This window comes from Miscanthus floridulus, chromosome 9, assembly GCF_019320115.1.
Source record: "Miscanthus floridulus cultivar M001 chromosome 9, ASM1932011v1, whole genome shotgun sequence".
Taxonomy (NCBI): domain Eukaryota; kingdom Viridiplantae; phylum Streptophyta; class Magnoliopsida; order Poales; family Poaceae; genus Miscanthus; species Miscanthus floridulus.
In genome coordinates this window covers 862,635-885,315 of record NC_089588.1, presented here as the reverse complement: position 1 = coordinate 885,315, position 22,681 = coordinate 862,635, and the positions used below count along the sequence as shown (strand labels likewise).

General features: G+C 42.2%; 1 protein-coding gene across 1 annotated transcript; it reads right to left on the bottom strand.

The window, feature by feature from the left end:
• Window positions 1–297: 297 nt before the first annotated feature.
• On the bottom strand, window positions 298–1,267 carry LOC136481180 (abscisic stress-ripening protein 5-like). Its single transcript, XM_066478532.1, has 2 exons — window positions 921–1,267; window positions 298–815 (listed from the first exon to the last, which is right to left on the bottom strand). Exons 1-2 carry the CDS (start codon window positions 1,131–1,133, stop codon window positions 630–632), a joined length of 399 nt encoding a protein of 132 aa, XP_066334629.1. The 5' UTR covers window positions 1,134–1,267; the 3' UTR covers window positions 298–629.
• Between the last annotated feature and the right edge of the window lie 21,414 nt (window positions 1,268–22,681).

Genomic DNA, 22,681 nt, shown 5'->3' with positions numbered 1-22,681 from the left:
ATATAACCTAATATTGAAAAGCCAAAGGATTCTTTCATTCATCTTTTTTTACTTCCCACAATACCCCTGCATCTCTCCTTGTCTCCTCAGGGCTCCTTGTCATCTAGGACTCAAACTCATGATCCGTGCTCATGCGAGTCAGAACCGCATGTGTTTGTGCATCCATGAATGATATGGATTTTGATTTTAATACATAGTGGAACAGATGACGCAAGTCCTTTACATGAATCTCCGAGCTATAAGTAATTTAGGTGACCGTGCAACAAGGTGTGCGTTCTAAACGTAATTAAGGGCACATTTGCTAGTAACTTATAAAGTTGGACGAGTTGATAGTAAAGCATTCAGCTACGGATACACACGAGCCTGACTAGGGAGCCACACATCATAGCACTCTCCAACTTATTCAACACAATTATACACGCAGAGAAAATGAAGCAAGTGCAGGAACACCTCGACGCGCAGCCGGCCCCACCCCACCTCTTCTTCTCAGTCTCACTCACACAAGCAACAGCTTATTAGCAAGGTCCGGAAAGGGACCTATTATTGTGAACCGTCAAATTAACACGCATGCAATACAGAATTAAACAGGTGGTGGTGCACCGGAGCTCTATCATCGCCGGCCGGTACGGTCAGCCGAAGAGGTGGTGGTGCTTCTTCTCGCCGCTGGCCTCCTCGGCGTCCTTGTGGTCCTTCTTCTCGTGGTGCTCGTGGAAGGCGTAGCCGCCGGCGCCGACGGCCCCTGCCGCCGCGACCTCCTCCGTGATCTTGTGCCTGTGGGCGTGCTCGGGGTCCTTCTTCACCTCGTGCTTCTCGTACTACATATACGGAAGGAAAGAAGAATTCATGGAACAGCACGAAGAACAAATACTAGAAGCATCGAAGCGTGGACGACGACGAGCGAGATATATATAAATACGTACAAGTGCGAAGGCGCCGGCGCCGGTAGCGCCGGCCACGCCGAGGTGCTGCTTGTGCTTGTGCTCCTTCTCTTCCTTCTTGTACTTCTCGTGCTCGTCCTCGCCGGTGGTCACCACCTCGGCAGTTGCGGTTTCGGAGTACCCGTACTCCCCGGTGGGCTGCTCCTCGTCCTTCTTGTGGTGGTGGAAGAAGTGGTGGTGCTTCTCCTCCGACATGGCTGCCGCCCGAGCTAGCTACCTGGTCAGCTGCAGGTTGCTATACTAGCTAGCTAGTGTGGCTTAACCGGGGGAGGGAGTAGTACTACACAACACTTGGCTACCAATTGGCTGTGTGTGAGGATAGGATCGTTGGCTTGGGGGCGTTTTATAGGCGATTCCACAAGCCATTACACAGTGGGCGGTGGGATTAGCATGACTCAACATGCATGTGAATAGGATAACGATACTATTACTGGAGTCACGGAAGCAGATGGGACATATTATGGCATGCATGTATATACCTACCTCACATATTCCTTCTAGCTGCAAAAGTTTGTTCCTCTCTAAGTGTAATTTATTTAGTACCTATAGGACCAAAAAAAAAAGACAAATATTAGGCATCGTTCGGATCCACCCAACTAAAATTTAGCTATCTAAAATTTCAAAAGTTAAACTTTAGCCGGATAAAAGTACTTCTAGCTAAACTTTAGCTAAGGTGTTTGGATCCTCCAGCTCTTTTAGCTGGACAGTGTTTGGTTGCCTAGCAGCTAAATTTAGCCAGCTAAAGTTTAGTTGGTGGATACAGACAGGTCCTTATTGGGTTTTATTGCAACATTTACAATGTTCTCATTCTGTGAAATGACATACAGACCCCGCGTGATGTCCCTAAATTTCACCAATGCAAATAAACCAATTGGAAGCTTCTTGAATTCTTATCCACGCCACTGGAGCCCATTAACGGGGCGCCACGTTCATTTTGGATGTTGCTGGGTCGATGGAGTAGCATTCTGTCATTGACATATAGCGCCTACCCCATTTGAGACGACACTAGCTAGTACTACTGATCTTGTCGGCAGAAACTTAAAGTTGCGTGTATACTATATATGGCGCTGGTATATGTTGTAGATCTACAGGTATATACGGCGTATATACCTTGTTGTCTGGTGATTCCAGCTGCAGAAGTTTATAACTCGCCAGATTCGAGCCTACTAGGTAAGAAGTCGGGGTGCATCCATGTGGTATGCCAGGAGAGCCACGGCATAACCTATTGGTCGGCTAACATTCATTTGATACTTTGATAATCGCTTATTAATTTTGCTGTTATAGATAAATAAAACGATAATGATACGAAGAGGACTCCGTCCCGTGACTCCCGTCCGTACGTGCTCCCGTAGAAAAAAAAAATCTCCATCTGCTCGTTTCACTCCCAGCGGCGCCTCCATCCCGTGCATCCCCCATGGCGCATCCCCCCGCCGCTGGTTGTTACGCCTGCCGCCTGCCCGTTCTTCTTGTCCCCCGCCCGGCCAGAGCTCCCGGCCAGCCCCATCTTCTCACCCCCGCCCGGCCAGAGCTCGCTGGCAGCCACCTGCGCTTGTACCTGCGGACGAGCCCTTCCTCCCGGCCCTCGCCCGGCTGGAGCCCGCCGGCGGCCTGCGCCATCGCTGGGCTATCCCCGCCTTCTCCTTCGCTCGCCTGCGACGGTGGCAGCCCGTATCCCAGCCAAAGCTTGCCAGCGGCCTGTCCACGCCACCCCCTCCGCTTGCCTCCAGAAGGGGTCATGATGGCGCTGCCCTGCGCCTGCCCATCCCGTTTGCGCTGTGTCGTACAGAAGAAGAAGGGTGAAAAACACATGTTGCAAGCCTATGTTTCAGGTGTTTCAGATGTTCCACAGGTATGTTGCAAATGTTTCAAAAGGATGTTGTAAAAGTAGATCGAGATGTTGCATATGTTGCAATGGTTGTACACGTATTTTGCAAGTTTCTGTTCTCAATGTTTCATCTGTTTTTTCAGACGTACGTTGCAAGTGTGTTTATTTGGATGTTGCATATGTTTCCATATATATTGCAAATGTTTTATCTGGATGTTGCGTATGATTTACAATGGTTTTGAGGTGTTTTTGCAAGTGTTTCAGATGCATGTTTCAAGTGTTTCGTCTATCTTTAGATGTATGTTGCAATTGTTGCATCTGGATATTTCAAAAGAAGATCGGGTCGCTCCCTCCTTGTAAAAGTAGATCGGGATGATGCGTCGCCTCGGTGTCTCCACCTTCTCTCGACGTCGGCTGGGCATCCGAACCAGAGGCCCAGGCGGGTGCCGCACCCTCCCCTTCTTCTCGATGCTGGTGTCTCGTAGTGGGATGGCAGCGCGGCTTGGTATGGTGGCGCAGCAAGAGACGGGCTGCACGCGAGTACATGCGAGTGCGCGCTCCTTCTGTTCTGTTATGTGGGGGAGGGATAGGTGCGCTCGTTTCTTCTGTTATGCGCTGAAATCGGACAACTCTTGTTCCTCAAATCGGATTGGCCCGAGCTGCGTCCGTATGCGTCCTTGGGCCGGACGTTCAGTAAATAAAAATAAAAAGAAGCCTGTGGTGCAGTAGTACAACCCTCACGCCCTAACTCTGAGTGTGCTAGTTCGATTCTCATAATCATCTTATTTTTATGTTTCCTATTTTTTTCTTACACTTCATTTAATTTTTTTATCCCTATACTAAGATGGTTCAGGTTCAATTTTTACCATGAGCTACACTTTCTTTTAAATTTTTAGTATTTTTTTATCCCCTACAAGTTAATTACCAATACTTATACTTTACTCCCTCAGTCATACGATAGAATATAACGCATATCTATATCTATATACTCTTATAAAACTAAATCTTATTAAATAATTTTTCTCCTCATGTAAGGTGTCAACATCATTCCCCACTAAGTGACCCCACTAGATGCTCTATCTCTTCATGCAAGGTATCTACATCATATCCCACTAAGTCCATATCATCCCTTATTAATTACAAAAAAAAATATCCACATCATCTCTACCATGTGCAATACTTTTAATCTTTGATCTATTAACATACAAGTCATCTACATACACTATTTGCTTCATCAACTATTTCTCTATAATGTGATAAAATATTCTATTAGTTTTCTTCTATTAGTTTACCGATTTTTTACCAGATCTGATACAATAAAATAGCACGCAAGTCAAATTCATATATATACATTTTCAGAAAAAATCATATATATACACAGTATACATGATACCATATATAGTAATATTATGTATATAACTGATTTATTTTTAAGAAAATCCCGTGGCAACGCGTGCGGTATGCTTCTAGTTTTTCTCGTGATCTTATATGTTCAGCATACAAATCATGGTTACTTCAATTTGACCACATATGTGTGTCGGTTTAACTTTTTTTTAACCTTTTACAAGATCAGAACATCTCTAGGAGTCTTTGTTAAACCAACTGTCGGCGTAAAAACGTGTCAATGCGCCGGGCACACAGCAAGCATGAAGGATCTGCTTGATGGAGCAAGGCTGGAGATCCGCTTGGCTTCAACGCAGGGTTAGCCGATCCTGCGAATTCCCCCCAAGGCGTGCCAGTCAATTTGACCTGCAATTGACAAGGAGAGAAAATTTATCAGTAATTTAAGGTGGAACATGCCGGTCTTTGCCCAGACAGTTCCAAGTGTGCCGCTTCGGGAGCAGCCAGACGGGAAAATCGACTAAATAGGCGATACGCGCAGAAATCGGTTGTTACGGACTGTAAAGCTTGTGGGTAGCGATTGATTTTATGTTGACAAGTACAGTGCATGCAGATATAAGTAAGATCATCAGCTAGGTAGATATCACTAGTGTAAAGCATTGAGCCAAGGAATCTAACGAGAAGGATATAGCATGCGAACAAATCGACTGTCTAGTACAAATGAACCTACAAACGCTCTTAATCTAATCTGTTACCATCAACAGTGAGGTTCGACCGGATCGATGGCAGCTATGATGATAATAACAAACTAAAACTGAAGAATCCGTAAACCATCTATACATTAACAGGCTTTCCGAAAGACTTGCGATATGTGTGAAAGCTCGAGCGAACCGGCTAAAATAGCCGATTCAAGTGAAAAAAGACTACAACATGTGAACAATCGACTATTTAACCTGGACAAAACTATGAACCCATCAGATTTAACCTGTTATCTCTAACAGCGGGGTTCTACCGGATCGATGGCAACCGTGATAAAGACAATAAATCAAACCTTCAAAGTAAACAGATCTATCCATATTTAACAAAATTATGGAGACACACTGTAGGCATTAAAGCATAGGTGATCGGCTATTTAGCTGATGTAGGCATAGCAAACAGCTAAGGTCATGTCTGATCGAGAACAAATCTACCAACTAGCATCCTCCAATCTAAAGTGCCATCAGTGGGGATCGACCGGATCGTTACAGCCATAATAGCGAACTATAGACCGGATTTAACTAGCCAACAAATCTCTTCAAGATCATACTTGCCTTAACCGCGTACTATGCACGACCAAGATCGAGATAGAACAACCGATAGAACGTAACCCGTCGCTCATTGTAAGAAATATCGTATTGTAACAAAGCAAACAACGGACTAAAGGATGTGAGGCTGATCTAGATCGATCTCGATCGAGCAGATTGATGTTGCTGAAAACTAATAACAATAAGAACATCGGCAAGATCGGTAACTTAATGAATCTACCCGAAGGACGCCACCCTTAGGTAGAGTCGATAACTTGACCTTAATCTAATTCGAGCAGTGGAGGGCGAACTTAACCGATACAGCCGTACTTTAACTAGATAAGAGTCGATAACTAGCTTATACTAGAGTTCGTAGTGGAGGTCGAACTTAACCGATGCAGCCGTACAAACAAAAGTATAAACCATGACGGTACTTACAGACAAGCCAGAGGTCGACCGGACCAATGCAGCCCTGCTTATTGAAGAACTCGCCGAGATCTACACTACTCCTACTCCTAAGGGTTGGCGTAAAGCCAGAAAAAGTAATTTGTATTGATTGATTGGATGTCCCTCGATACAACGGCCAGGGTTTTATATTTATACCCAAGGCTGACACAAAGTCCTAACCATACACGACTAGACAATTCTTAGACGCAAAGAAAACAATCTAATTTTACATAATTAGGACTCTACGATTTCCATTCGTCTAGAGCCTATCTCCATTATGCCCGAGCCAATGCTGCTAATGCCGTAGCCTTTCACGATCTTGGCATAAAGAATTCCTTTTGTTGCTCCATCCCTTTTATTCTTGTGCACGTGTATACGATCAACCAACACATGGACTTATCTTTTTAATATTGTGTGCAAGCACGTTATTGCTCTCCAATACTTTCACGTGAGGAGCAAACCTGTCCATCGACTTGGCTTCTTGTATGTACACCATCAACCAAGGCAGGTAACGTGATATATAAGGAGTCGAGCTGGTCCTGATCACTCCGTGTAGGAATAATAAAACATTTTGGCCATGATGTTAATCTCGTTGGACAATGAACATCATTTCCAATGTATCACTAGCTTATTTCTCCATACTTGTTGCTCTTGCTATCCATCGTACTGGGATGAATATAATATTCAGCCATGCACGAGAATGATACGTGCACTTTCACCAATCTTTTAGCTTCTCCTTGCCAAATTTCGGTGTCAACACAGGCCCCCCTAGTTCGGAGTATGAATTTTCATGCTTCGAACTATTTGGTCCGATAATCTTCTTTTGTTAACCGATGACATCTGATTGCAATATTGAAGACTTGCATGATCAAATTGGAAGCCATCTCATCCGTCGGCCGTCTTGATATAATAGTGTTTTTCTAAATCAAATCCATAGATGTGGGGTACATGCTGCCTTTCGGTATGCATAGCAATTAAACTTCACGATCCCGATTGCACACCGCTACGCACCTTCATATACGTATTAGAAGATCCCATCGGCTATTAGCTTGATTCCTTCGACCACCATACCAATGTTTAGAAAAATATAACCCAATAACTTTCAGCCGATGGTCTTCTTCTAATTTGTTTTCCAACGAGCCGATGAATTCTCTGACAGCAATAATATCTTATTCCAAGCTTTACTTACACATGTGAACTTTGAAGTGTCTACCACACCATCTTGGGCGGTTGAGGAATGAAATGGATTAGAATCCAGCAATCATTGCTTCTTCTTTTCAGAAAACTTGGGTTTTTAAAAGGTTTTTAAATTAAAACATAGCGTTGGTCCTCAAATGATTCTCTCAGATCGCTCAATGTGTATAATTCCTCATCAAAGCGTCGTTTCATCTCTCTTTATCCTACTTCAAAAAAGTTTATGTGGAGTTCAGTTAGGGATAAAATATGTAGTGCACTTACCTTGCATATATTGTAAAGTCAAACCCCGAATCTAAGGAGAGAAGTGTCATATTCTTAGATTAAGATGTGCATGTGCGTGGATATTTGGTGGCTAACCTAATTCTACTACGCTCTCTGAAATATATTTCTCTCTTATGGAATATTTTTGCAAGAACATGGGCTATCTTTATTTATCCATTTTTTTTATTTTTTTCATAACCCATGTCTCTTTTTACAACAAACTTTTGAGAGAATTATTATCAAGAACTTGAAGCATTTATTCTGATAAAACATATTTTTTGTCTTCTCCCAGTGTAGGAGCAGGACATTTTGAGGAGAATGAAAGCATGTTTTTGCGTACTTCCAGCATAGAAGCAGCATATATATGTGGCGTGTATGTGATCTTGATCTTGGGAGCATGATAAATATCTCAACAAGGGTCAACAAGATTTGACAAAACTCAACACAAAGTAAGCAACTTATGTGGAAGGTTTTTTATGAGACTGTTATATGGCCTTGGTAGGAAATTCAATATCATTGAGGAGACAAGCTATTGATTTGAACTTTTTGTAAGAAAATTTTCCAAGCACTTTGTAAAAAAAAGCAAGGTTCCTTTCATCATACCATATCTCATTTATCAACTACTTAGATAGCATGTTTTCCCTATGATAGATTGCTCACAGGTGATAGGGAAAGCAAGGAATAAAGAATATGCGAGCCAAGCATAGAAGAGCATGTAACTCATATCTGCATATACGCTTCTCCACTCTAAGCCAATGAGCATCTCCACCCGAATTTTATCTTGACATCAGCTATCATAAGCCGAGGTTTGGTTCTGGTTAAGAAGCTGTTTCCAGTGAATCGACATCTGGAGACTTTGCTATCATACAAGATATAATAAAATATTCCAGCCAGCCTGCTGATGACACCATGTTCTGCTCTTAATTCTGAAATAGCCACCACCAGTCCAAGATTTAGGCAATAGCAGAGCTGGCCATTATCTTGTTTCCTAGATCATGTGGCCTCTTGAATTTGCACAGCTTATCTCTATATAAATTAGCTCCACGAAGAATATGTTTGGTCGTACAACGGATGATAATAGCCGATGGAGGAAAACTCAATCCGATCCCAACACAACCATCGGCTTGATGTGTTGAGTGATTTGACACCTGCACGTATGGCTTCTAACCTTGTTCGCTTGCATCTGCTCCACATTTGCTTCGAGAATAGCTGCGGTACCATCTGGATATGGGCCCGCTGAATCAGCTTACGGATGCTGCCGATCCTACTTTTTGATTTTTACCTGGACCGACAGTAATTATTCTTTGTCGCTTTCTGATTTCATTGTGCCCTTCTGCCCGAGATAACAGCCAGCCTGCGGCCTGTCACACAGAGTTTCTTCTTGGGCTGATTGACTTGAACCTCTGCTTTTGCCGATTGGGAATGATATCTTGAAATAAAAAATGTAATCGGCTATTGGCCAGACACGGAAATGCCTAGGCCGGATGCCTGGTCTCTCCTATAAAAGGGAATTCGGCATAAAAATCTTAATCAAGTCCGGCTGCCCAGATATAAAATATTATATGAGCCGATTCCTTTCTTGAATAGCCGATTCCACACTTCTAACAGCCGATTCGTGTAGACTAGTCCTGGCACCTGTTTGCTTTGATCGGGAGGCGGACAATTCTAGATCGAAGAGCAAGTGGCAGATGGACATCGATGAATTCCTCTAGCGCTGGCCAAATACCAAGAGATGTAGGATTAGTGTTGCCAGCTAATCAGCTCGCATGAGCATGGGGCACGGCTCTGATGATGGTAAAGCCGATCGATCCACTTTGCTGGGTGCTAGATTCGAAAATCCAAAGAGCATGGACAAGCCACCTGCTCTGTCCTTGCTGCGTCACTTTCTCCCTGGACGATCCCTGTATGTCTTGGAGTCCATGTGAGGGAGCAGCCAATGGAGGCGTTTCTGTTTAATCTTCAAAGAAGCACATGCACGTCCTTGGTTAATTTGCATACCTTCCAATGTATATCAACAAACGATCTTTCCTATTATTAAAATCCGGCTCTGAGACCTGCCTTGCATGGCCTCTGTATGGATAAATCTTTCCTATTGCTTTTTCTCATGTAAACAACTAGGCTGGCAAGAATACTACGGACCTCTTGATATGTCAAATATGTCAATCTCTCGTCTCGTGAATCATCGGCTGCATCCCGAAACCAAGGCTGACGGAGAGTCCTGGAGCCGAACCAAGTCCAACCACGGCATGCATCTTCTGCAATTATCTTGCTTTCTTTTCCTTTACGCATGTCATCTGGAGATATGTTCCTGTACGTACACCGCATGCCTCTCTGCGGATATGCCTGCCAATTATGTCGAGGTCGATCCCCCTTTGGTTAGATAGTTTTCTTGCAAATTCCATGTTAGCACGTTGCCCTCCAGCCGAACTCGAATCAAATTCAGCTATTATAATATCAACAGGAGAATCTCGGTCATCTTTTCCCAGCAAACCATTAGCTTTATGCTTTTGCCAATCTGCTACTCATCCTTTCTCACCCCGGGCGTGGAGGTAGCGTCATCAACTGAGTCCAGACTGCACAGCTGCCTATAATTATAATCGACTATCTGAGGCAATGAACATCTGCTTCTTTATTGCTTTCGGCTGATTATGACAAGCCAATAGGGTGACGACTTGTGCTTGGCGTAAATTAGATGGCTGTGTAATAAATTCGTGGTTTACTTCCAGCAGCCCATCTTGAACCTTCTCCTTGAGACTTTCCACGACAGCGTCATGTGGTTCAAATTTGCTAAACAATCTGATTTATCATGATGGATGGCCCAATACTCCAACAATATCGTCTCCTGCTTTTAATGCCAAAATCCATTCAGAACATACTGGCTTGCTCCCTAAAGTTACGTAATAACTAAGCCGATACATGGAGACAACTGAATTTGCTTCTTCTCTAATTTGGTGTAGCATAATGGCAACGGAGTACTTTGGTACCCATCTATGTGATGCTGCCTGATAATAATCTATCTTCGTGTACGCCAAACAGTACAGTAGCTCTTTTGAGTGGTGGAGTGCAGGAGTAGCAACTTTTGACCTTCTTGATCTTATCACTTGGAGTGTCAATGTGTTGTTGTAAGCTTGCAACAGCACAGCAACAACCTGACACACGTTGCTAGTATGTAGCACCACACAGATGACACGTAATCCAGCTGATGAAACCACCTGTTGGACCGATCCGTTATTTATCTGACAATAAAATAACTCCATCGGCCAAATTTTTTCAATAATATCAGCTCCTGCTTTTAATTCCAAAGCCCTTTTAAAACAAATTTGCTTGTTTTCTAAGGTTACGTAATAACTGATATTATGCAAAAAAAAAAAACTGAGCCGATACGTGAAATCATTTCTTCTCTAGTTCATTATCAGCTTTAGAACCCCATGAATAATTTTGCAGCAGATCTGCTATTCTTCTCATGGTTCATCTCTACCATCGGCTCTGGCCATACTGATCGGCTGTCGGCTGTCTTGTAAACAATATATATACATTTCGTACTGAGCGGCCGGGACCTCGTTGGCTTGAGGAGCAGACAGTTCTGACTTTGTCCGAGAGACTTCTGAATTTGCTTCTCATCTTGGCCGCATCGTGTAGAATCATGCTATCACGGATGAACAGAGCCGAAGTAGATAACTTGCCTTCATTGTCTGCTTTATTCTTACGGCCAAATTAGGTGTAGCAAATTAATGCCGCCTGAACGAACCCAAGTCTGGTTGACGTGCTGAGTACTGAGCCGATGGAACATGCCTGTACTGATGTATGTCAGCCTTGATAAAATCACTTGTTGCGTCTCAATCGATGGCCGAATAAATGCTAATATTGGCCTCTTGTAGTAAATGAAAAATTCGGTCCCATAGAATATCCAGAAAGAAAGCATCCGACTTCTAATTAAACAATTGTGGTCCCACCGGGCGTGCCAGAATGTGTGTCGACGCAAAAACGTGTCAATACGCCGGGCACACAGCAAGCTGGAAGGATCTGCTTGATGGAGCAAGGCTGGAGATCCGCTTGGCTTCAACGCAGGGTTAGCCGATCCTGCGAATTCCTCCTAAGGTGTGCCAGTCAATTTGACCTGCAATTGATAAGGAGAGAAAGTTTATCAATAATTTAAGGTGGAACATGCCGGTCTTTGCCCAGACAATTCCAAGTGTGTCGCTTCGGGAGCAGCCAGACAGGAAAATCGACTAAATAGCCGATACGTGCAGAAATCGGCTGTTACGGACTGTAAAGCTTGTGGGTAGCGATTGATTTTATGTTGACAAGTATAGTGCACACAGATGTCAGTAAGATCATCAGCTAGGTAGATATTATCAGTGTAAAGCATTGAGCCGATGAATCTAACGAGAAAGGATATAGCATGCGAACAAATAATTTGTATTGATTGATTGATGTCCCTCGATACAATGGCCTAGGGTTTATATTTATACCTTGGGCTGACACAAAGTCCTAACCATACACGACTAGACAATTCTTAGACGCAAAGAAAACAATCTAATTTTACATAATTAGGACTCTACGATTTCCATTCGTGTAGAGCCTATCTCCATTATGCCTGGGCCAATGCTGCTAATGCCGTAGCCTTTCACGATCTTGTGCATAAAGAATTCCTTTTGTTGCTCCTTCCCTTTTATTCTTGTGCACGTGTATACGATCAACCAACACATAGACTTGCCTTTTTAATATTGTGTGCAAGCACGTTATTACTCTCCAATACTTTCACGTGAGGAGCAAACCTGTCCATCGACTTGGCTTCTTGTATGTACACCATCAACCAAGGCAGAGGTAACGTGATATATATGGAGTCAGGCTGGTCCTGATCACTCCGTGTAGGAATAATAAAGCATTTTGGCCATGATGTTAATGTCGTTGGACAATGAACATCCTTTCCAATGTATCACTAGCTTATTTCTCCATACTTGTTGCTCTTGCTATCCATCATACTTGGCCGAATATAATATTCAGCCATGCACGAGAATGCAACGTTCACCAATCTTTTAGCTTCTCCTTGCCAAATTTCAGTGTCAACACTAACTCTCTAAATCATTATATGGAGAGCCTTTTGAATAAAAATCACTCACTATATCTTTTCACCCTCCTACCGCTTCTCTAAATCTTGTGCACACTTTAGAGATCCAACTCCATTCTCCATCTTCTACCGAGAAATCCGTAATAGAGGATGACAATATTTGAAAATCCAATTAAATAAACTGTTGAAGGAAACTTTTTAATCTAAATCTTTGTTCTATTAATAAGGAAGGATATAAAGAGGCTCGTAGAGTTGCTCTCAAATCTAGACGTCGATGTGGATACTATCTTTGCATTTTGACAACCTGCAAAAATATGTCGGTACACCAGAGTTTGTAGAATAATGAGGCTTAGGAGTTAGGACTAGGTATGCTAATAATTTTGGTGGTCAATAGGATGCCTTAACTAAAAGGTCAGCAGCTTATTCAATGGATACGGCTTATCTTTTGACAAAATAAATCTTATTGCCTACACTCGAAGCAATTGCCGTCCATTGGAGCTAGAAAAAAGGACCAGATCTGAAGGCAAAAAAAATTCGTGACACGTCAAATGCTTTGAGAAAGTGTACTTTGATCGCCATATCGAACGACTTGAAATTTCAGAGTTTTCTCATCCATAAAAACATGTCTTTTCATTTCTTTTTTGTTTGTGAGATACCAGAAATGGGTCCGGCAAATCAAAATAATAATAAAAAATTGTATAGGTGGATTTGCTAAATTTCAAGTGCGTGAATTTTAGTTTTCTTTCGGACGGCAGTTATTTCATATATTTTATACTAAAATTATAGTTTTAATTCGTTGTAATTTCTGTAGACACAATCTGCAATTTTTTGTTCCTAAAAAATCGATTGGACAAAACCACAAACCTGACAAAATATAATATGTATTGGCACAAAGACAATTTAACAATTTACAATTATTTCTATAGTTAGACAAGGACAAAAAATTGATATATTATGACACAAAGACAAATAATAAATCACAAAAGTGACAATTACTTGTACTAATTGGTAGTACAAGAGTATTGCCTGAAATCATCTTAAAATTTAGGCACCTGAAATATAGGAGAAATGCAAAAATATTTGATTCTCTCACATGATTAAGCTAGATACATGCATGGGGCAACTTGCATGCGTGTGCACACCTATTTCTCTAACCTATGGTGTTTAATTTTTTTATGTCAAGCTTTAGTTGCTTTGGTTGTGTCTACAAAAAACAGCATCGACATCTACAATGCCAAATTAGTTTAATTAAATCCACCATGAAGTATGTCTTGATATTTAATTTATTTTGCATTGGTGTTGTAAAGGTTAATATATTTTTGTAGCTACAAGATTGATCAAAACTAGAGAAGCTATACTTAATCAGGATAAAGAATTGGTCATTTTGTATTTTAGAAATAGAGGGAATTATATGATAAACCAATATGTGTACTACATATACCACAATGGCATAATTTGTTCTCCCTAATTAGCTAAGTCAGACAATGATGCAATAAAGGTGTGTTTGGTTTGAGGAAGAATATGGTGGTTCATTATTTTCTCAATCCTCAAGTTTTTGTTTGCTCTGTGGAATATATATAAATGGATTGATTCTGCACCACTACTTGCCTCTCACGCCCCCCCCCCCCCCCCCCACCCCCCCCCCCCCCCCCCACACACACACAGTAAAAGTTTGTTAAATATTCATATAAAGTTTGTTAATTTATAGAACAAAAATGCGACAATTCATCTATTTTTAATCATAATATTGTGAAAATGCGACAATTCATCTATTTTTTTGTTATGAATACTAACTACACATGTAGAAACACTTAAAAAGTAATTGAAATATGCACTTCTGTGTGTCATCATATTTGTCCGGTCCCCTTAATCAAAGTTGCTGGTTTGCCTCTGCTAATAACTATATTAGGATGAAATGGTTCGTCACACGAAATACCTCATAAATAACCAAAGATTTTCAAAGAGATTATCCTTTACAAGTTTGGGAATTATGACATGTCGCCTCTCTTGTGTTTATGATCGATCAATGTACTATAATAAGGGCCTTAAAAGATCCACTTTTCCTTTAGCTAAAGAAGAGTCGTATGATGCAAATCACAAAGGAGCTGGAAGTTGTCGGCCACCACTTTATCGATCGATCCAACACCAAAAATATCTTCACCAGACGACCCCCTTCTCCTATCAACATCATCATGCATCACATCTTGGCTACCAAATAACTTATATTAATTAAACAAAGCATGCATATATATACATACATACGTGGTGTGTTCTTTGATCGTCCATTTGCATTGCAACCACAGGAACTTGTGCCGTTGCTGATGTGCCCCAAGCCCCAAGTGATAATGGAGGTGCAAAAGGTCAAGGTAGTTGTTAGTTGTTACCTATAGATCTGGATCAGGTGACACCTTGTGAGTGGTTGACTAGCTCTAGTCTCTAGGCAGTCACTTAACCGAATAACCATACATCGATCATTTGGACGGTGCAAGTCGTACTAGCTAGTAGCTAGTATATGGTATATTTAAACTGATCTACTAATATGTTTTTCATATCTTTCTTGTGGATCATATATATGGCGTATGCATGGGTGCATGTTTGATTATTTCTCACGGAAAGAAGCATATATATAGCAACTGGCTAGGTATAAAAGAAAAGGTTTTATTTAGTTTGCCTTACTTTGGCGACCAGTCTTAATCTAAATGTACAAATTTTATCTTGTTCCATTTTTCATAGTGAAAGGGACCGTGATGCCTAAGAGGGGGGTGAATTAGACAACTTAAAACTCTAACTCTAAACTATGGCCTCTTTTTCTATCCTTGGCAAAATCTATGAAAAAAGATAAACTATCTAAATGTGCAACTACAGTTTTACTAGGTGTGTTGCTATCTCTACCGCAAAAGGAGTTATGCAACCTAGGTTCCAATCCTATCAACTAGCCTATCACTAAGCTAGGAAAGTAAAGCACACATCAAGATTGCAATATAAATGCGAAAGCTAAAGAGTAAGGTAGAGATATGCAAACTCCCGTCGATGACTCCGGTATTTTTATCGAGGTATCGAGAAGCGCGTAAGCTTCCCCCTAATCCTCGTTGGAGCCCCTCGCAAGGAATCCCTCGCAAGGGCCAAGCTCCCGGTCGGATAACTCCATGGATAGCTTCGAGCCTTTCCCATGCGAAAGTGGATCTCCGATGTGTCTTCCGGCAAGCCTCTTCCGGATGCTCCCCGCCGTCTTCACTATCATGCTTCCAGCCAAAACGCCGCGGGCCTTGTTCCCTCCGGTACACGGTGGCGGCAACACCACAAACGCGGTTGGTGTGATCTTGCAAGACTACAAGCCCCTCCGATGTACAACAATGGTGCGCACAAGCACCGAGTGGTAAGAGGTATGGAAACCTCACTAAACACTAGGCCTAAACCTAGAGCAAGCGCATAAGCGGTGGTCTAATCAACCTAAGCACCTTGCAAAGCACTTGCGCTAATCACCTAATGAATCACTAAGCACTATGCAAGTGGAGATCACTAAAATGGTGTATCAACACCCTTGGTATATTTCCTTAACTCTCCTCGTCTCAAATGGCCGGTTGGGGGTCTATTTATAAGTCCCATGGAGAAAGTAGCCGTTGGGGACGAAACCCAGCTTTCTGCTACTAACCGGACGCTGCTGTCGTCCTGACCGGACGTGTCTGGTCGTCCCGACCGTTGGAGCGCGCGCATTGATCAGACTCTGGGCCGAGTCTGGTCATCATCGATTGTTCGCGTCCGGTCGTGCTGGCGCCGCTCTAAAACCTTTCTGGACTCGATCGGACGCCACTGCCTGGTGCTTTTGGTCGTCCACGGCCGTTGCGTCCAGTCACGCTGAATTATTGCCGCAATGATGAATAGTGAAGTCCGTGCATCCGATCACTACCTCGCTCAGCGTTCGGTCGCTACTGCTGATGCCTGCTGTTGCCGAGCAACTAATCAGACGCGTCCGGTCACTCATAGGGCCGCGTCCGGTCACCTCTGTGGAGCTCGTTTCTTCGCGATCTTGCGTTAGGCTTGGTTCCCATCTTCGTGCTTGGACTTTGCTTGATATCTTGGGTCTTCTCTTGTGCTTTTAGGGTCTTGTTTATGGTGTTGATCATGAGATCATCATGTCGTATTCGTCCAAGTCACGTCTTGCACCATATTGAACTACAAAATAATTACTTACAAATTCATTAGTCCAATTTGGTTCTGTTGGTCATCAAACACCAAAATCCTAAGTAAATAGGCCTAGGGTCCATTTTTCTTATAATCTTCCCCTTTTTGGTGATTGATGACAAGACGACCAAAACAAGCAAATAATAAAAATTTTGAAATTTAAAAACTATTTACTTGCTAAGATGCAATGCAAAGGGTAAGATTATATGATGCTAAAAGATACCACATGTAAGAACATGTAAGCTCAAGACACCACAAGTAAGCTATATCACATGTAAATATCTTTGGAAACTTATCTTGCTCTTGCAAATGTCCCCATGTGGCATTATGGATTTAAGTCTCGCCCTAACTCCACAATCCACTATACTCCCTTTCTCGGACCATTACCACTTGTATATTATTATGATTGGACTTTTTTTGGTCCTACCAATTCTCCCCCTTTGGAATCAAACACCGAAAATGAAGACGTTAGTAGCACAAGGGAGGGTCAAACTTTGTGATCCTTTGTATGTGGAGTCGAATAGGTCACAAAATTTGACTCTCATATTACATAGACAAAGCTCCCCCTAAATATATGCATACATATGATGGAGAATGTAGTTTATGCATAATTGACAAATTAATGCTCAAGGGAGTTTAATCTATATAATGCATGGAGAAAGCATATAAATACTAAAGTGAAATCAACATGATGATATCAGTTTAGAAATACCACATATGGAAACTAATTTGATTTATACCACTTGTAATAGGTGGTGGATATTTGAAGTGTGATGCTTAAGTCTGAGGACTCTATTTTCCTTGCAATGAGACTACTACACACATGATAAGCTTGAAAAGGTGTTAGTCTCAAAGCATTCAACTTATAGAGCAACCTCCTCCTAAATTTGTGCACACAAGTATGGAATACTTGTACGAGACACGCACATTGATTTTAGAATAAAAAAAATACCACTTGAAAGATGACATCACATGAATGTGAGAATCATTTTCGAAAGTGATATTTAGGAGAAATTATCTACAATTTGGACTTTGGCACATATTAGATGAACAATTGTAAAACAAGCTATGTGCCGTGCTCCTAAATGATTTAAACCGTGTAGCTTTGCTCCAAGGGTTAAGAGTGAAACTGAGCAAGCCTACCATAAGATATACCTAGTGTATGTAAGACAAAAGATTAAACATGCAAATGTAAACCTAGGCATGAAAAGGAACTAGATGCTAATTGAAATTGCAAGAAATTAAATATAGTTACATAACATAGGAAGGGGAATTTGGGTCCATAGTATCAACTAACCCACTTGGCAATTACCTTGTCCATAATGATGCACCCCATGAAATACACCCATACTTTGCCAAGTCTCCAAATTCCTCGAAGTCCATTGGACTTCTCACTTCCCTTTCAGGATCTAAACCTTCTTGGTGCTCTTTATGTTGGAAATGATCTCCTTTGGCACCCAAATGCGTTTGGCCCCATTGTTGGCTTGCTTGTTCACCTTGATGGCCACCACCTTGTCATTTTTCTTCTTCTTCAAGAGATAAGGTGTGGAGGCCTTTTTGTACACCTTGTTGGTGTAGGTGTTGGAGAGCTTACTTGTTTCCTTTTTGTTTTTCTCTTTCTTCTTAGCTCCTTCCTCATTCTTCACCTTGCACTCATAGGACTTATGGCCTTCCTTGTGGCATACATAGCAAACCACGGTTTGTCCTTCATCAAGCTTTTTCACTTCCTTGACGGTGTTATCTTGATAAAGTTGGGCTTGCTCTATTTTGCTTTTTACTTGAGTCAAGTCCTTGGTAAGGCGAGCCACTTCTTGCTTGAGTTGCTCATTCTCCATTGTGACCTCTTGTGTGCATGTATCTACAACAACTTTCTCAACACAAACTTAGTTGCAAAAGGGTGAGTCTAAACATAAATCATTGCAAGTAGTAGAGACATCCTTTTTAGGCATATCAAAAATTGAATTTTTCTTTTTAGATGCCCCGGAGGGGGTAGTATCGACGGCTTCAAAATTAGCAACTTTATTAGGTAGCTCATCACAATGTTTGCACATGGTTTCCATTTTAGCAAGCAAACTTTTATAGGCATCTTGTGAGCTAGCTAACTTTTCTTTTAATTTTTTATTTTTCTTTACAAGTTGCTCATCATTGATTGTGCATGCATTTGTTATTGCAATAGCCTCAAGTTGCTCAATTTTAGTAGATAGTTCAATATTGAGATTAACAAATGTCTCATATTGTTCGAACAAGGTTTTATATGCTTCTTGTGAACTATCTGGCTTTTCTTGCAACATTTTTAACTTATTTTGTTGACTAGTGCAACTTTTAGCATATATAAGATTTTCTTACACAAGTTGGTCAAAAGAAGGTAGCTCATTATCACTATCACTATTATTGTCACTATCACTAGGGATAGACTTTTTGTTACCTTGTGTCATAAGGCACACTCGTGAAGTGCTTGATGATGAGCGCTTGTACCCTCGTCTTTTGTGATGGTCTTCTTCTTCACTTGAAGAATTATCCCATGACCTTATTGATGTGAGGGCTTTGTCCTTGTACGTCTTCTTTTTTGTCTTGGGTGTGGGCTTATTTGGACAAACTTCCACAAAGTGCCCCAACTCACTGTATCCATAGCATCATTTCTTCCTTTGCTCATTTCTTTGATTTGTGAAAATGAAATCTTGAATTTGGATGAGCACACCCTTGACATTGAGCCTTTGGATCATCATCTCTACCTTGCTGATAAGTTTGATTAATTCTTCATCAAGGTCGGAGGTGGAGGAGGAAGATTGATCATCATCACTTGGTTCTTCATCATCATCATCCTTATTTTCTTCTTCTTCACTTGAGGAGCTTGAGCTTGAGCTTGTCTCAACTTGCTTGCCCTTCATCTTTTTTTCTCACTATATACGAGAGCTTTGCCTTTGCTTGATGATGAGGCTTCTTCTTAACCCATCTTCCATGACATTTCAAATGCCACTATCTTGCCAATGACTATGGCCGGGGTCATGGTGCTCAAGTCCTCCATATTGTGAAGGATGGTGATGATGCTTGCATATTTCTTTTGTGGTAGCATGAAGATGATCTTCCTCACGATGTCCGCATCATCTAGCTTTGTTAATCCTATTGAATGGAGCTCATTGATAATTAGATTCAAACGAGAATACATATCACGAACAAGCTCATCATCATTTATTTTAAAGGAATCATAATTTTGTTTAGCTAGACAATGTTTTTGCTCACGAACATTAGTTGTGCCGTCATGGAGCTCTTGGAGTTTTAACTAAATTTTATGTGCTATATTTAAAGTGAACACTTGGTTAAACACATCCATGCTAAAAGATTTAAACAAGCAATTTTTAGCTCTAGCATTGAAATGAATTTCTTTTTCTTCACTCTTTGTGGGTTTATCGGGATTCTTAATGTGTTTCATCCCGTCACGAGTGACTCTCCAAACATCCAAATCTACCGCTCCAAGGTGACAAGCCATTCTAGCTTTATAGTAGGGGAAATTAGTGCCGTCAAAGTGCGGAGGCCTAGAGGTATCCATCCCAACCACTCTAAATAGCGTCGGCTCAACGACGGTGAAGTCAAAGGTCCAAATTGAGCCAACCGTGCTTTGATACCAAATGAAAGAGACCGTGACGCCTAAGAGGATGGGAGTGAATTAGGCAACGTAAAACTCTAACTCTAAGCTATAGCCTCTTTTTCTATCCTTAGCGAAACCTATGCAAAAAGATAAACTATCTAAATGTGTAACTACGGTTTTGCTAGTTGTGTTGCTATCTCTACCACAAAAGGAGTTATGCAACCTAGGTTCTAATCCTATCAACTAGCCTATCACTAAGCTAGGAAAGTAAAGCACACACCAAGATTGCAATGTAAATGCAGAAGCTAAAGAGTAAGGTAGAGATATGCAAACTCCTATCGACGACTCTGGTATTTTTACTGACGTATCGAGAAGCGCGCAAGCTTTCCCCTAGTCCTTGTTGGAGCCCCTCGCAAGGGCCAAGCTCCCGGTCGGGTAACTCCATGGATAGCTTCGGGCCTTCCCAACGTGAAAGTGGGTCTCCGATGTGCCTTCCGGCAAGCCTCTCCCAGATGTTCCCTACTGTCTTCACTATCAAGCTTCCGGCCAAAATACCGCGGGCCTTGTTCCCTCCGGTATACGGCGGCGGCCATAGCACAAACGCGGTTGGTGTGATCTCTCAAGACTACAAGCCCCTCCGATGTACAACAATGGTGCGCACAAGCACCGAGTGGTAAGAGGTATACAAACCTCACTAAACACTAGGCCTAAACCTAGAGCAAGCGCATAAGCGATGGTCTAATCAACCTAAGCACTTTGCAAAGCACTTGCGCTAATCACCTAATGAATCACTAAGCACTATGTAAGTGGAGAGCACTAAAATGGTGTATCAACACCCTTGGTATGTTTCCTCAACTCTCCTCGTCTCAAATGGCCGGTTGGGGGGGTCTATTTATAAGCCCCATGGAGAAAGTAGCCGTTGGGGATGAAACCCAGCTTTTTGCTACTGACCGGACGCTGCTGTCGTCCTGACCGGACGCGTCCGGTCGTCCCGACCGTTGGAGCGCGCGTGTTGATCAGACTCTGGTCCGAGTCTGGTCATCATCGATCGGACGTGTCCGGTCGCGCTGGCGCCGCTCTGGAACCTTTCTGGACTCGATCGGACGCCACTACCTGGCGCGTCCGGTCGTCCACAGCCGCTGCGTCCGGTCACGCTGAATTATTGCTGCGACGATGAACGGTGAAGTCCGTGCGTCCGGTCACTACCTCGCTCAGCGTCCGGTCGCTACTGCTGATGCCTGCTGTTGCCGAGCAACTGATCGGACACGTCCGGTCACCTCTGTGGAGCTCGTTTCTTCGCGATCTTGCGTCCGGCTTGGTTCCCATCTTCGTGCTTGGACTTTGCTTGATATCTTGGGTCTTCTCTTGTGCTTCTAGGGTCTTGTTTATGGTGTTGATCATGGGATTATCATGTCGCCTTTGTCCAAGTCACGTCTTGCACCCTATTGAACTACAAAACAATTACTTATAAATTTATTAGTCTAATTTGATTGTGTTAGTCATTAAACACCAAAATCCAAAGTAAATGGGCCTAGGGTCCATTTTTCTTACACATAGCAGAGTAGTCCAGGAGAAGACTGAGTTGTCCATCCGGTACTTTATTTATCTGGCAATGTCATTTCAAGCAAATGCAACAATAATGACACTGAAGTTAAAGGATGAAAGCAAAAGAGATGGACCAAGACAAGCGACATGTTTGCCCTGCTTGCATTAGATCCAAAGCAAGGTAGATCCAAATGTTCCATTGAGCAATAATGCAGCAAGTATGCAGCAGCAACCACTCCATTGTTGCTGTGTTAGGAGAAGTAGCCCTACTACATTTTTGTCACAAGTGCAATCCATATCTTGCATCCCAACAAGAGGTCAGGCATGCACGGATCATGAATGAGAAATAATAATGTGATGGCGTACATATCTCTCATATTTTTGCAGCGTTGTACCACCTATTTCCGCCTATCATCACAAGTATAATTAAGTCTACTATGGCATCGATGTAATATATATGGTCCCAATATAGTACTTTAACTTCGTTTTGTAAAAATAATATTGTTTCATATGGAATAATATTGTTTTCCTAGATCGCTACGGGATTGCAAGACACCGAATGGGGGTTTCCTGTCTCGTCTTATATAGCCCGAGAAGTAGAGTTACAGATTAGATCCCATTCGATTGAGATATAAGTCTTATAATCGGTTACAAGGAATCCATCCGGGCAAATTGCTTCACAAGTCTGTGACGTACCCGTCTGAGTTGGGCCTCATATTCAGTAGCACCAGCCACCAGCCCATCCTAGCTGTAGTGGGCTCTTCTTCACCAGGTGGAGGGACCCTGAGTCCATATAACTGACAATATGCTTAGATATATACTTTGTAGGGGGCATGTATCCCTCGTAGGGTCCTCCTCCATTCGCACAACCATTAATCACTGGTGCGAGCCGAGATGCTTGCTCTTGCAATAAGGAACCCAAGAACCCTCTCCGGTCTTCATCCGAAAGGACCTTCCGAAGGGATGGGCCAACGGCTGCAGAAGCCATCTTCATAAGGTCTCCGA